We start from the raw sequence: 17,517 nt of genomic DNA on the forward strand, positions 1-17,517 counted from the left end.
GATGTGGCTATTTTTCTGAAACGTCATTTATCTTCTTAATGCAATTTGGCTGATTACTAAGTTTAATATGATCAGCCTGCAAAATAAAAAAACTCAAATTAAAGTACAACAGAGCACATTATTTCTAATCGTAAAATGTATAATGTAATGATAATTTAGGAAATCTAGTTAGGTTTGACCTATGATTCTGTGAGAGCGAAAGTAAAACACTGGCAGCTTTGCCACAGCATAGGCGCGGCGCGGCACTCCATATCACAGTAGTTACCAAGCAAATTCCTCCCAAGCCTGACTCAACGCTCATCTCCTCTTCCGGGTACCCAACCGTGAGGTTTCAGGGAATCTGGCACCGCGGTGCGGGTCAAGGATTCGCTTTATTGTTTCAGGAACCCATAAAATACCAGCGGTTTGCCCTCGGCGGATGGCAACCTATATGGGCGCCCACGTGCAAGAATCCATCTGGTTTCAGCCAATTTGGCATTTTCGATCTGACTACAATTAGTCTACAAAGGAAACTTTAAATACTCAAAATGTAAATAATTCAATAAATTTGGGGTTTTCTGTGAAGATCCGTTGTTATTTTTTAGAATAATATTATTTGGTCATTACATCTTTATGCTTTGACAAATATAAATATACTTAAAAAAAGTCGCGTTCTCTTCGTTTCTAATTCATTGTGAGATAAATTGTCTCTAATTAATCCGTAAAAATTATACGAAATGCCTTTCCTATTGTACGGTAATATGTTATATGTGTTGGTTTGGAGGCATGATAACAAAGGGTACTTTTAGTTATGCCATGTTTAAAAGTTTACTTTACCTAATAGAACCCAAATTATAACTATACGGGATCTCAACATTAATGGGTTGTGCTGATTAATATACATGATAAGCCATGGAAACTGTAGAAGATATAGGGGTATTATAAAACATCGAATTAAATTTAATTACAACATTTCTCCCGCCCTCCTAAACATTGTCGTACCTTGCTAAAATTTTCTTAATATACAGAGGTTTATTTACCTCTTCAAATATAGTATTTTAAACATTCTTCTCTTCAACCTCCATCTTTTATTGTTTTCTCATAGCAAATATTTATCGGCTGCTGAGCAGACCTCCTTTTTGCGTGTCTTTCTTTGTAGTAAGTTGGTATTTTAAAATACCTGTTGATTTTGAATAATGTCCTTAGGCTACAGGAAAATGATATGCGATACCAGCATTTATCTTAGATCAAGACGTTTCATGAGGATGCGGGTCTATCAGACCACCTATGAGTCTCCGGTAGGAGGGGGAGAAACAGGAAGAGGTATGGTCTAGTAGTTAAGATTGCAACTGTTACAACCCACTTCTTTGCAAAAATCCTCGAATTTATCCCTTCAATTGTTTGGAATGAAAGCTAAAGAGTACCTCATGAAACAGTATGGATTAGCGCAGAGATAATGTAATTCAAAATATGGATTTATGGAATTCGTTCTTTCCCGCTATGTGACCGCAAATGTGACACATTCTGTAAATCTAGAGGTTCCAGAAACAAATATCAATAAATACATGTTCTTCAAGACGTTTTGTTTATATTTTAATCCTCGAACAGAAAATAGCAATATACCAATCCGTTGTTAGTTAAAACCTTGGTAAATTATACCGAAAATTGTTAATTTGTACTGCTAACAATAAAGACCGTTGTAACTCGCGTACATAATGACATCGTACATCACTAATTGTAATATACAGTCAGGTTATATATTTATACTAAAATTGTATCATATAACTCATAAATGGTTTAATGGTACATATCTCATTACTGTCTAACTTAGCTAAAAGGCGTTCGAGGTACGTAATAGTCTTTCCTTTGTTTCAAGTTGGTTTTTGACAATGGTAGGATTGTGAAGGAAACAGGATTTTTCGGAGTTTTACCATTGTTCAGTGATGCAATATAATTAGTAACACATTGTGTCACTGAACAATGGTAAATGTCAGGAAAATCCTATTTCTTTCACAAAATATTGGTTATTATAAAACGTTTAAGCATTTAAAACCTATTTATATTTCTCTAGAATCATAATTAGCAGTTTTTAGATTTTTTTAAAGCTTAAGCGTCCGCCATATTGGACAGACGTGGTATACCGAACTAGCCAATGAACTTAACGGATATATTTATAAGATAAACTTTTGTATCAAATTTCGAATTGTTTTGGCATGAACAATGTGTAAAGTACCTCTTTATCAAGAGTTATCGCTTTTTAGAATCGTATCGTTATCCTTCTGTCCGGCCATCTGTCTGATGCTAACTATTGATGGAAAGGTTTTAGAGACTTGGTACACGAGTTCCTCTTGATCGAATGAAGGACTGTACTGATCTTGGAGTCAAAATACGGTCTTTCAGTTTGTGCATCTGTCATATCAGTGCAATATATCTTGATAGAAAGATCTTAGAGACTTGGTATATGAGTTCCTCTTGATCGAAATGAAGGACTATACTGATCTTGGAGGCAAAATACTGTCTTTCAGTTTGTGCATCTGTCACATCAGTGCAATATCTCTTGATAGAAAAATCTTAGAGACTTGGTACACGAGTTCCTCTTGATCGAATGAAGGACTGTACTGATCTTGGAGTCAAAATACTGTCTTTCAGTTTGTGCATCTGTCATATCAGTGAAATATCTCTTGATAGATAGAAAGATCTTAGAGACTTGGTATATGAGTTCCTCCTTGATCGAATGAAGGACTATACTGATCTTGGAGGCAAAATACTCTGTCTTTCAGTTTGTGCATCTGTCACATCAGTGCAATATCTCTTGATAGAAAGAAAAATCTTAGAGACTTGGTATACGAGTTCCTCTTGATCGAATGAAGGACTGTACTGATCTTGGAGTCAAAATACGGTCTTTCAGTTTGTGCATCTGTCATATCAGTGCAATATCTCTTGATAGAAAAATCTTAGAGACTTGGTATACGAGTTCCTCTTGATCGAATGAAGGACTGTACTGATCTTGGAGTCAAAATACTGTCTTTCAGTTTGTGCATCTGTCATATCAGTGCAATATCTCTTGATAGAAAAATCTTAGAGACTTGGTATACGAGTTCCTCTTGATCGAATGAAGGACTGTACTGATCTTGGAGTCAAAATACTGTCTTTCAGTTTGTGCATCTGTCATATCAGTGCAATATCTCTTGATAGAAAAATCTTAGAGACTTGGTATACGAGTTCCTCTTGATCGAATGAAGGACTGTACTGATCTTGGAGTCAAAATACGGTCTTTCAGTTTGTGCATCTGTCATATCAGTGCAATATCTCTTGATAGAAAAATCTTAGAGACTTGGTATACGAGTTCCTCTTGATCGAATGAAGGACTGTACTGATCTTGGAGTCAAAATACGGTCTTTCAGTTTGTGCATCTGTCATATCAGTGCAATATCTCTTGATAGAAAAATCTTAGAGACTTGGTATACGAGTTCCTCTTGATCGAATGAAGGACTGTACTGATCTTGGAGTCAAAATACGGTCTTTCAGTTTGTGCATCTGTCATATCAGTGCAATATCTCTTGATAGAAAGGTCATATAGTCTTAAAACTTGGTAAACAGGCTCCTTTTGGTCTGTTAATTTCAGTATCAAAATGTAAAAGGGCAGTCCATCCGTCTGTGCGATATCTTTTCTATTCTGTTGCATGATACAACACTCTGTTGCACCGATGTACACTATATTGACTGTTTTTAATATAATAAATTGTGAATAATATGATAGATACAAGCTTTAACACCTTTTTTACCGACTAATTGTGTCGTGCTGGGGGTGTGACCCATACCCTGAAATACATCCAGGCACCGGGTGAGTACAGGTCCCAAGAAGATTGAGACCTTAACAGCAGAGCCAGCACAGCCGCTGCGCAGGCTCTCCGACCGGTTCCAGTTATTTGATGTTTTAATCATGACAAGCAGTTTTTACTGCGGACGACAAGAATGCCTCCCGCACGGAATTCCACGACTTGAACATTACCATGTTTTTCGCACCAAGCGGAACCATCAGCTGTTTTCTTGGCACGGAGAAACTCCGAGTTCACAACGACCTCTGCTGCCCCCTCCTTTTACCTAGGGCCGCAGCGCAGCGCCACGCCTGCGCCTCTTGTTTACGACAACTCGCATACCAGATCAAACCAGTTTTAGAAAGGTTTACGCTACCTGAAGGGAACATATTTGTTATAGTAAAATTGTCTGTGGTAATTCCCAAGTAGGAAAGTGTTTACGAAGATGAAAGTGCATATTTTCTATCACCGACAAGGTCCTCTGCCACCTTTCCAAGCCAAGTATAGCCTTCAAGTGTTTGCGCAATTAAACCAGTTGTGCACATATGTAATAAGTTATTTATTTTGTGAAACTGAACAAAGAACAACAACATGCTATCATAAATCATACAAAATTTAATTGCAGTAATGATTATACAGAATTCTCTCGTTTATCCGACACTAGGTCTACTGCGTACGAGTAGCAGACTGCGAAGTTATTCAGCATAGATCTACATTCGACTATCCGATCACGATTCTTCATCCGATAAACTGTAAAATAGTCCGAAAGCTAAAGGTGCTTTTAAATTGTCATGTTAAAAAGTTGATTATTAGTTTTTGTAAGCAACCCTGTTACACAAACAGCTGATTTTTATGATTCATTGCTACTTGTAACACACCATTTAGACGTGATATCGATTCCAATGATTTTGCAGTAATGCTGACTAATAAGGAACTATTGCAATAAATTTAATTTCTCAACAATACCTAGCACGCTCATTAATATGGAACTGCGTAAACCAAATAATCTATACACTATTTTAATAAACAACTGTGTTTAATTTTAGCACTTGGAACGATGGAATGAACTGCCAGATTCCGATAGAATCGAGAAAGGGACTATTGCCTCGAAAGTTAGCGAAGCCTGTCACGTGACACGTGTCCTGGCCAACTCCACATTTATGCTACCTTATTGAGAATTACAATGTTGGTGACTACATGCTCCTGCTCTCATAATACATTATGGCAGCTGTTTATCATTACAATGTGACCCTCAAATATTTACTCTTATGATTTAAAAAATCGTCCGAGGACAGTCGTCCCACCGAACAGAAACCCCATTTTCTGCCACACAATTGCTCAAAGAACATATTCCGGTCTTAATTTACTGTTGACAATCCTCGACTCTTAATTATTCCTACCACCTGTGTCCGCAAGTAACACAGGGTGTTAACAAGTGTTTACACATCGTAGTTGAGTGCTGGAACAACAAACAGCGGGACAAAGGCAGCCTAGAGAAGGATTGGTCCTGTAACAGCTGTCACCTCGTTAGAAGCTGTCCTCTCATTAATCTTCATTGTCCCCTATTGACAGTAAATAGCGCATATTCCTATCTTCCTAGAGCTAATATATCAGCTGCCGTGTCGCGACGGTCTGCACATGTGCGTCGTGCTTCACGGGTGTTCCACATACAGAACAGTACATTATTGATACAAATAGAGCACATTTGGAAGTAATTCATCAGGATTCTCTCATGTTTCACTTTAGCCTACCAACGAACGTTACAATTGGAATTGCTCATTAAAACACGATACTTGTTATCCAGTAGTATATCCAGTATTTTGCATGGTAGTGTTACCCTCGTAGGATACGGTTCAAAACCCTTTTTTATAAATGTTTGTTTGATTTTGACATTTGTGTATAAGAATTTGTTGTTACCCTGATATGTCCAAGATTGTGGAAATGTTTATTATCATGTAAACATTTTTAGTAACTTTTATACATCTACGTAAAAACGTTTACGATACTTTTTTTACTGTGTGGGTATTTTTATGATATTACTAATATAATTTTAAATAAAAAAAAAGCTTGGGACATGTGCTTTTGGGACATTGATATCGAAAAAATATATTCTTTTTATTATTACACGGTATTTAAGTTTAACAAAATCCGTGTCTGTGGACTTTATCTCCTAGCCTTTAATTGTAGTTTACACTAAAGATTTGCTAGATTTTCAACACATTTAAAGTGGATTATGGATGCTGTACAATTAATGTAATGTAAATTTTCTTCTTTGAGACATTATTTTTTCATTTTATTATTGATTTAAGTCAACTTTCGTGATTTGTATGCTCTTTGATCTCTAATACATGATTAGGAGTTTTCTTTCAGATTCTTTCATGTCTTACTGTACTATTTTCAAGATCACCCTGGAATGTTCTAGATGTGTAGTCTAACCGCAATGATGTTTTGTCCTCAGGTGATGTTTCCTCTGGCGCTGGTGGCTGCCTTGCTGTGGACTGGCGGAGACACCTTCTCCCACTCCCGCTCGCACACCGTGTCTTGCGAGGAGGCGCGCCTCAAGTGCGCTTACCGCACGGGCTGCGGCATGGCGCTCCAGAACTATATAGTGGGCTGCTCCACTGTCCTGCGGGACAGCGCTGGAGCTTGTCCAGAGAGTTGTCAGCACGCGCTCATCGCTCTCACTTCTACCGACGAGGGCAAGGACCTCATGACGGTCAGTCCGCATTCACTGTCTCCTAACGGGTTAGATCGCTACAATTAGAAGATTTGTCTCCATTACGTTTACCTGAACTCATTACTTTCATATTAAGGATAACACGAACCTCATGATCGGCTCACGCCCAATGCCTCCTGTCAGCATATCTCTCTTGATATTCCCCAGATGCTCAAGTTCTGAACAGAACTGATCAATGAAATTAGGAAACGAATAGATACACAACACTACTATTCAAGAAAACACAACTTATTATACCGCGATCGTCTCTGAGTCGGACAATGGGAATAGAGATTAACTTATCAATACCTTATTTAGTCATGATTAAAATTAGAAGATTAAGTAGAAAGTACAAAATTAGAACCGTGTTTAAAACACTTAGCACTATTAGAGAAGTCCCGAACATCAAAAACAAAAGATATGTCGCAAAATTTAAAAACTTTGTTTTAATATAAAATCCTGTAATAGAGAGTAAATAGGCGATAAAATAACTCCCTTAACCTAAAAAACAACAAACTAACGAGAAAATTCAATTATTGTTGGCCAAAGTTCATTGTAATAACTGGCATTGCAGCTACCATTATATTGTATATCAGGATCCTTATTTAAAAGGAAAACCATTTAGTTAAACAGTTACTTGGCGTTAGGTCACATTGGTAGCCAATACTGAACAATGATACTTGAAAAGAAATCTAAAGAATCACCCAGAGTAGACGGTTCAAACAAATATGTTCCAGAGACCTATTGGCCACTAATCGGCTGTCAGTGGTTGGTTATAATGAGCAGACATACTGTAAGCTGTACTATTTTGTTCAATTCATAAATAATTTAGTGTATTTTTGTTAAGCGTATGTTATAGAAATGGTAGACCCGGAAGTGACACAGAGCTTGTTCTGGTTCCTGATTTATGCGCTTTGTTATATGCATGATTCATATCACAACGCTTTGTTATTATTTGTTCATTTTAACCTAGATCGTAGTTATTTGTTTGGAAAATTATCTACCTGAGGAATATATCGGATTAAAGCTATCGAAAGTAGTGTTATTGATTTGTTTGTATCACTGAACGATGGTAGATGCCTGTTAATTTAATTAAATATCGTAAAAATCAAACTATAAACAGAGAGTCAAGGTATTATGATCATTTACTGAGTGTTTTCTGGAGCACTATCTATCTTTATCAAAATACTTAACAGTCATCAGCTGATGTAAACGTAAAATGAAATGATTAAGACAATTAAGAAAATACATAAGGAACGTCAAGCCTCAGTTTTTACCCTGAGTCTTGAATGTCGAGGACTGCATTGTTGGTCCACTCTCAGTCCCCTCTTTGTACACTGTCTGTCTGTCTATGACTCTTATGCTATCTCATTGGTGTAGCCTAATTAGGTGTTAGGTGAAGGTGTTTAACTAATAATATCCAGACACATACTGATGGTTCGTTATAAGTACACTTGTGCGGGCCTCTGGTAAATTCAAAATCCCCTAAAATACGAAAATAACTTTCTCCAAATCATAACATTTTATTAACGGTTCAGATATTTTATCAAATATTTGACTTACATTTCCTAACACTGGTTTTCGTCCTATTATTAACATTATTCAAACCAAATCTGGAAATTTTAGTTTCTAAATCTTTGATTGGATCTTGTTTAAGGTAACAAGAGACAAGAGTTACAAACCTCTAAACTGTTATTCCTCTTTGATTAACGTGGCTTGTCAATTGGAATTGTGAACTTTGGCAAATTAAATAGCCCCAGCTCAATTACGACTATTGTATTCACTGTAATTAACTAAAACACCCCAAGAACCAATAATTAGATAATAAAGTTTTTTAGTTGAATGCTGATATCTATGTAGAAGGTCCTACTCGTTTATTGAATAATTCTCCTTTACCTCACATTTCTGTATGCTTTCGTATATTAAAGGAATACCATAGTCTAAAGGTTGCTTAGAATGATTATATATTCTATAAGTCCATAGCTTCGATTTAATATGCTGGTATTTAGAAAAAGAAGTAGGTTAAATACTAAGAAATGTCGCGATTACTATGTTCCAATGAAGAAACCCGAGAGCACGTAGTCAGGTAAACCCCGGAACTATAATCCGACTACTCCGTACTACAGTAATATAGGTTCGACAATAACGGACTAGAAGACAACAGAGATGACAGGGGTTAGTGGAGTGGGACTAGTGGGGTTTAGTGCTATTGCTTACTTTCTCTTTACTTCCCCTCATTAGTTACAGTCCCAACTATAGCCTATTCTTTGTTCCTTCGTGTACTCGGCTATTTTAAACATCTGAACATTGTTTGTTATAGCTCGCTTATACGCTATTGTCGACCCGACAATTCAGGCCTGGTTCGTCTATGTAGACAAATAAGTGTACAATACCATACCGTAAAAACTATCACACGTTGAGTTTCAATAATTCGTATTTTATTAGGCAGGTCATGAATATCCCAAAAACATGTTCAAAAATATTATTATCCTAAACAGTATAATAATAAAACAATAAACCCTGTTGAAATGAATAAAAACTATATAAGTTTTATTAGACTAATAATGTTAGGTACTTAAAACTACATAAATATCGGGTAATACTTATTACTAAATAATTACTATGAATACAGTTTTAATTTATCCAAGGAAAATAGTATAATAAATAACCAGTACATGTACCCTAACAGTAGTATAATAAATAACCCATACATGTACCCTAACAGTAGTATAATAAATAACCAGTACATGTACCCTAACAGTAGTATAATAAATAACCAGTACATGTACCCTAACAGTAGTATAATAAATAACCCATACATGTACCCTAACAGTAGTATAATAAATAACCATACATGTACCCTAACAGTAGTATAATAAATAACCCAGTACATGTACCCTAACAGTAGTATAATAAATAACCCATACATGTACCCTAACAGTAGTATAATAAATAACCCAGTACATGTACCCTAACAGTAGTATAATAAATAACCCATACATGTACCCTAACAGTAGTATAATAAATAACCCAGTACATGTACCCTAACAGTAGTATAATAAATAACCAGTACATGTACCCTAACAGTAGTATAATAAATAACCAGTACATGTACCCTAACAGTAGTATAATAAATAACCAGTACATGTACCCTAACAGTAGTATAATAAATAACCATACAACCAGTACATACATGTACCCCTAACAGTAGTATAATAAATAACCAGTACATGTACCCTAACAGTAGTATAATAAATAACCCATACATGTACCCTAACAGTAGTATAATAAATAACCAGTACATGTACCCTAACAGTAAATTACTACGGATCCATCAATGACTAATATGTTCTAATTAATATTCTATATTCTATAAACTGCATTCTTTCGGATTACCATTCCAAAATACAAACAAATTCCGAAATCTTACGAACCTTTATAGGTTCAAAAATATAATTATTGTTGGATACAAGAAGTAGCACATATTGCCGTGACTTTGATTGGCATGATCGTAAAACAAATAACAATTTAGGAGAACGCTACACCATGTGTCGCGTAACAGTCATCGCTGAAGTGGCATGTACAATTTTAAACCTATAGTCCATTCATTCTGACATGTCCCGGCGGACAGACAGTCATGCAGAGATAAATTTTATATCCTCCAGGAGAGAAAAGAGAAATGTTGCCATCCTAATGAGCGATAGGCTACAATGACGCTCAGACAAATGCCATAGATTAACGTGCAACATCATAGAACTCGTACTTGTCTATGTAGAAATGAAGTTTCATTCCAAATTTAAAGTCTAAAAATAATATATTTCTGGAGATATCTCTCAGATACTTCGGCTACATATGTGGTACTATGCCATATGTTAAAATTATACTGATTGTATTATTTATTTTAAAATTTGTATACTCTGTGTGATGTTTCCGTTGCCACCACAATAACTTATAAGACCATTGTAAAAATGTTGTTCATATATAATTGAAGTGACAGGGGTCATTAACACTCAGCCAATTAAATCGTTTCTTCTAACAATTAAAAATGTTATGACCTTAAAGAGGATAATAATAAGAAATTGAGAATTTGATAAAAGGTAAATGATTATGTTTATTTCCAACAATGTTATTTCCGTTTGGATAAGCATAATTGTACAGGTGGCAAATAATAAAACAATTTTCTACAATTTCAGAAATTCCTACAGATACATATGGTATAAAAATATAAATTGTTGGTTATTTCATGGTCTTAGGATCTGCTCAATACACATTGATAACTAACTGATGGGAAGTTATTATCATTGTTGTAGTTTAACATTCTTTATTCATACTGTTTTTCATTTCACATAATGTTTATTTGTTATATTACTTTAGTTATTTTATTTTATTGTTGATTCTTCATAGTTTACTGTCAACTACTTTTCTCGCACGCGCATTGGGATCTGTCAGACTTACGTACTGAAATTTTGACTTGAATAAAGAGTTTTGAACTTGAACTTGAACCTCGAGATCCAACAAATGTCTTGGTAGCCATAAGAAGAAAGATTTTGAAAAAGTGCGACAAGGATACTCTAAAGCTAAGGCATAGTATATAAATACGAGGTCACAAATTCCGTTTGATTTAGCAGAATACAATCGTATAATATGTAATCTGAAAAGTAACTAACAGGAAAAAATCTCAACATTTCTTGATAGTATTTTGTAAGATATTATTTCAAACCTCGCATCCCCAAACCGGTATATAAGACGTTGCTGTGTATTGTAATCGACTACTAGGCGGTTGCTTGAAAACTTGCCGCGGGTCTTTACGGAGTATCCACAACATTTTCAGTACATTTAAAATATTTAATAAGTTCTATAATCCAGGCTTTAATTCAGTATATAAATAAAAAAATCTTAGAACATAAGTGCCATGTATAGGGTGTTTTACATGTGCCCTCTGTATTAGTACAAATGACGACCAGAATTGCAAAGGGATCTAAGTGCCATCTTTTAGCGCAATGGGTTTTTCACTGCAAACCGATCTATGTCCACATGCCAATGCCCTGCAATGTGATCTGTGTTCATAAAAAACTCCTAGTAGTTGTTATAGGATGCAACAGAATGCGCTGGTAGTATGTCGGGGCGGGCTTGCAATGCATAGGGATCTAAGTGCCGTCACGTTGTCGTCCGCCCCACCACTATTCCCTCCACTCCTGTTGATACAGGCGTGTTCTACCCGTCATTGCCTTTGCCTGTGTTTTTCATATTGCTTATTTTAAGTCATAAACTTTTCTTACAATCATGGCTGATGACACCAACAATTTGAATAACAGTGCTTTTGGTGAAGATGTCAGTGAAAAGAAGCTGGCGTTTAGAGAAAAACAGAAGAAAGCAAGACTAAGTGGGAAGTCTTATATGACACTAAACAAACACACTAGGAAGGAGATAGCAGCGAAACCATTGCCTGCTGTAGAGGTAAGTGTGATAGCTTTACCGGTAGTAATGGAATTAGAAAAAGTATTCCCTTTGCCTAAATTGACACATTGCAATATGTATTATTTACGCCAACTCACCTGCTACAATTTCAATGTCCATAGCACCAACGCTAATGATGCTATAATTTGTATGTTGCACGAGGGGCAGTCAGGTAAAGGAGGGAATCAGGTAGCGTCTTGCATTACTCAGGCTATAAACTCTGGTTTACTCCCAAATCACAAGAAACATTTGGTTGTTTGGAGCGACAACTGTGCCGGCCAACTAAAAAATCGAATGCTTATTTTTCTATACCTATACATGGTAGTTAAGGGTATTTTTGAGTCTGTTGAACACAAATTTCTGCTCTCCGGCCACAGTTTTTCTGTTGCCGATAGAGACTTCGCTATTATCGAAAAAAAGTGTCGGTCAGCTAGAATCCAAGTGATGGAAGATCTACAGAAAGTTATCGAGGAAGCTAGACCCTCAAAGCCTTTCAAAGTTTTGAAAATGGCTGACCACTTTTTTGACTTTGACAAAGCAGCTTCTAGTTGCATTGATACAAAAAAAAAAACTAGGCATCAGTCAGATTTCCGTGATCAAAGTGGATCAAATTGAACCTGTTTTTGTATAAAAAAAATTTAACGATCTATGTTCATGGGAAAGAAAGGCAAGACAATAACAGATATTGAAAATGTATTGCACAATGATTCCATACTTGGATGAAAACAACAGAAACTTCTATCGTGAGCTGTGTTAGTAAAATGAACTCTTTTTAAGGCACTTACATCCTTTTGCACTGTTAGGTAGTTTGGACTTAGGACCTTCTGCCGAAAGGAATTTATAAACTTTTTATTCAAGTAAATAGCTTTATAAAACTTGATAATAATTTTAAACATAATGTAAACAATGTATCTCAATAATTACAAAATATGAATACAAATTTCTTTTGAAAATGTAAAGTTTTTTTCATTTCCTGAAAAGTTTTGTTTTTGGCACTTAGATCCCTTTGCAATTCTGGTCGTCAAATGTTAAAGATATTGATGAATACCCAAATTGCTATTCCTTATACCATATTAAAGATTTACTTAATAGGCTATTGTCATTATGTAAATTAAGGGACGAATTATACGTGCATTGTCCGTAATTAATGGGCTGATTAATAAGCTAAAAACTGTGACAACGGAGAGCGCTGAAATATTTCTCGGCGAAGGCGTAAACTATCTAGGGTCCGGTCCTGCAGTGTTGAGGTGTGTACCACAGATATATTAGTTGTAATGGACTGGCTGTCTCGATTCGAATCTCTCCTTTTGGCTGTAACTGCCTGTGTTGTAATTCCCACTACTAATATCAAATTGAATAACTTGAAACAATTTAATCATAAAAATCCGATCAGTATATTTTAGAAACTAATAATCACCTACTGTACAATTATATAATTTTAATTTTCTGTTCAACGTTATAATTTGATACAGGTACTTTTGTATGCTAATTTAATTATAATATAACAATATTAGATGTCATCTTCAGTTTTGTAACTGACTTCTAATAGAACTTTTTCTTCATAATTCGCAAAAAAAAACTGCGATCGTTAATTTTGTAAAGTGTGAAGGGAACGCTTATAAATACGTACAATTGAATAATTGCCAATTACAACATGAAACATTTATTGCCGGTACCACGTGATCAGCAAGAAACGTCATACTCTCCATCTCTCTAATTCGACTTACTTCACTGCAGTGACTGTTGATATTTACCAAGAGCACGAGTGAAGTAAGTAGGACAGCTAACGTAACTAGGAAGAGGTAGGAACTGACCAGAACGGTGACCGACCACTCCTAGCAGTCCCCCACCCACGCCCACGTGCCCAGGTCCACGCTTGTGAAAGCTACATCTCCATTGCCGGCCCGTGCCGTACCCGCCCGCCCTGTCACACGAGGTTTATAGCCCAGATACAGATAGAGCCGTCTCGGAAAGACATTACCGTTCCACAAGGACGGCCGTAAATATTCTAAATCGGCATTGGCTGGCGCTGCGTTACCACGAATCGCCGGGAGAAGAACACACTATTATTGTTTTATTTCAAATATATTAATCTTTAAAGAAAAAAATAGGGTTTTATATAAAATACATCTAAAGAATTTAACAATTGTCCTTCTCGTTCGTTTTAGTCTTAAAAAAGAATGAAAGGTATTTAAACAAAATTGTAATAATATATGGAACATTTTTCTAAGATTCCACATATTTTAAATATATTATGTTTGGAACATACAATAATATGACCTTGTACTTAATCTTATCTAAGATATTTAATGCATAGAATGTTAAACATACAGGTATGGTTAGTTGATCATTAAAGGAATTACTGGTTATATATGTTATGTTATGCGAATTATAATAATATTATGAAATAAAGCAATGTTTTAATATACTAATCGATAGCCTTAAAGAATTGAAAAAGTAAATAATATAACTTCCTAAAAAAAGGAAGACTAGCACCAACATACGTATAACTTAAATAATTTAAAATACGTAAGGGTCAGCACCGTTAAGGATACAAGGATATAATTAATTGTTAATACTATCCACATACATAATATTTTAAAATATAATTTTTACGAATAATATGTAGAAGATACAAATTTATTGGTTTTAAATCTTATACAAAAACTTCTAAGATACGACTTTGGTTACCGCGTAATTCAATGTTATTTTATGGTGTCACACTACTACCGCTGCAACTTTCAGTAATGAACTTCTTATATTTATATCAACACGCACATTGATAGTGTAACTGTTCATCCGAAAATATCCTACTACGTCAAAACCATCAAAAAGTCTCCAACGTCTTCTAAAAAAGAATCTAGTGGATAGTTTGTCAACATAGGATAAAAATTAGATCGAAAATATTGTTTTGTTGCGATTTATTTTATTAACTTTTAAAACAGCCAATACTTTTTCGTATCAAACATGTTGTGTTGTAGCTACAATCTGTTTCCGATTCACACCGCATCGGAATATTGCTAACGTAATTAAATTGTAAAATCACTGGGGGAGAACCAAAAATTCAATAACTAAAACTATTAGTTCTTTATATTAATACATTATTCAGTGTCTCCTGACTGTTATACACGAATTCACCCACCATAGTCTTTGCTCTATATTTTGTAATGATTATTTTTCACTCAATAAACAGCAGAAATATGTACATTTTATAATAATTTCAAGTCTTGTACATATTTGTTCTAACTTAAAAACCCATTAACTCTAACTTAACCCCCACTCTGTTCTGCTGATGTCTCTAAATATTTAATTTAAATATTTGTCACTCTTTCCATTTCCCACTGTTAAAATACTTTCAATCTCGTGAATCCCGGTTATCATTATCAAAATGATTCAAATTTCAACAATCCATACAAAATATTTAATCTAACCACTTTCACTTCGAGTTCTGTTGAGATTTTACATTTATCCGCCCACATGAATTAAAACTCCATTATTTTTGGTACCATCACCAAAAGACACAGTGAGAGTGATGACTGTCGCTTTATTTGCTATCACGATCAATTTACGAAATGTGAGGCAATACCTTCAGGATGCAAAGCATTCTCCCTTGTTTATCTTGCTGAATTTAAGAGCCATTATATTTGATTCCATCATCATTATTCTATGGGGAAATTGGCATGAGTGATCGTCGTGTGACTGAAAATACTGTATGTTTGACTGGGGTCTTGATGTGGAGTGCTTGTTCAAACATTTAGAAAAAATATTAAAACTATTGCTATACATTTTGTGTAATGTTCTGGCATTGGTGATTTTCACCCATTATAACGTGCATTTTTCTTGCTGTAGTCTCCTATAAGTTCACCATTCTCTCCTCTCGCTTTCTGTTAACGGCCACCTCCTGTTGCAGTGTGAGTGCACGGACGAGATGTGTCGGGAGACAAAGGAGCGGGTGGAGGTCTGCAGGCCACAGGTGACCCGAGCCACCCACAATGAGTCCATCGTCTCCTGTCGTGTGGCGGAGTGGATCTGTTCGGCAGACGGAGTGTGTTCGACAGCGCTCGATTACTACCACCACTACTGCCGTTCAATGTTCCAAGGGCGCAAGTGTTCCAACCGTTGCAAGAACAGCATATCCATCCTACGTCGTCAGGAGAAGGCGGCCAAGCTGACCACCTGTGTGTGTGATGGTAGAGAAGGCTACGACTGTGTCCAGATCAGAACCAACATGGCGCGACTCTGCTATCACAGGGAGCCCGAACCTTTTGGTACCGTCCCACCGATGGTGGATACCCCTAGCAACCCTCGGGAACCTAGTGGAGCATCCCTACCAAGGGCCGTTCTCTTGCTGGTCTTGTCCTGTTTGCTTGCGACATGACACAGGTAATATTCTGACATATTCGTATGTTTAATCTCAATATGACAGTGAGAGTCTCTTGGTACATCCTCTAGATTAGATATAGGTCTGCAGCAATGTGCGTGAGGACAAGATAAAAAAACCCATGATCTTGCATGATACCGAGGCAGAACTTCACTGCTTATTGTCCAAATAGTGCAGTTTGGACTATGAGTACATTGTACTTATACAGTACCTACTCTCAGAAAAGTATAGATGCTTGAGTTTAATAACTGGCCACAAACTAACTAGTAGAGCCACAATAACGAGAGTTATATTAATTTAGCTTGTTTATCTCTTCGTGCGAAAACTTTACAAAAAACATCTTCTGTCGATAATCACATAAATGGGTACCGGTTTTGACACATCAACCAAACTGCAATTTTTTAAATTCTGATATTTTTCATTCTTATAACATTTTATTTACCTTTATTATTTTTATAACAATTGTTATTCTTCACAGAATTAAAAAAAGCCGGTATTGATCTCATTATGGAGCTCTTAAAGTCATTATCTTTGGCATTTAATAAGTTTGTTGATTTACCGTGGCCGGTGCCTGGTCTTTTGAATGTGCTAACCGCCAGTCAACTGAGGTAACACCGCCCTGGGCGCTACATAACGTGGCAATTGACGAAATTTTATGAATTACACGATCAAGAAAAAAGTTGAAATTATAATTTTAATAACGTTTTATCCTATTATCCAAAAAATTTAAAATTATTTGCATTCAAAACAGTACATTTTTACTGTACCTGTATTGTATAACATTTAAACATTAAGTGTCTGGATCAAATGTTCCCAGGTTGTTAATATTTAAAAGTAGCAGTTTAGTTGTAAAGCGCCTAAAGCTGGTGCGCGTTTTCAGTGTTATAGACAAGAAAATTGGATGTTATTGTTTGTAAATTATATCCTTTATAGTCTAAACGCAGAAACTACTAGGTACACGTAATACGGCTATGGTGTGAGATAGGAAGGGTTAATGAAAAAACTACTACAGTAGTTAGTTTCCGGTTATCTCGTGCTTTTAGATCCGAGAGTGGGCTTTCTACATTTTCAAATAATAAATTCCAAAGTACAAATATTTGTAGATAGTTTATTACAAGTTAACAAAGTAATTTTTATACTGAATAGTTGTATTACCAAATATATTA

General features: G+C 35.7%; 1 protein-coding gene across 1 annotated transcript in view; it reads left to right on the plus strand.

The window, feature by feature from the left end:
• Positions 1 to 17,517, plus strand: part of LOC124354567 (growth arrest-specific protein 1-like) — a 33,480-nt gene that overhangs the window by 14,516 nt on the left and 1,447 nt on the right. The window contains exons 3-4 of the mRNA XM_046805121.1: positions 6,256 to 6,513; positions 15,881 to 16,353. Of these exons, the coding sequence (XP_046661077.1) occupies positions 6,259 to 6,513; positions 15,881 to 16,348 (723 nt within the window). The 5' untranslated portion in view covers positions 6,256 to 6,258 and the 3' untranslated portion in view covers positions 16,349 to 16,353. The remainder of the gene's footprint in view (positions 1 to 6,255; positions 6,514 to 15,880; positions 16,354 to 17,517) is intronic.

Source organism: Homalodisca vitripennis, chromosome 2, assembly GCF_021130785.1.
Source record: "Homalodisca vitripennis isolate AUS2020 chromosome 2, UT_GWSS_2.1, whole genome shotgun sequence".
NCBI classification, from domain to species: Eukaryota; Metazoa; Arthropoda; class Insecta; order Hemiptera; family Cicadellidae; genus Homalodisca; species Homalodisca vitripennis.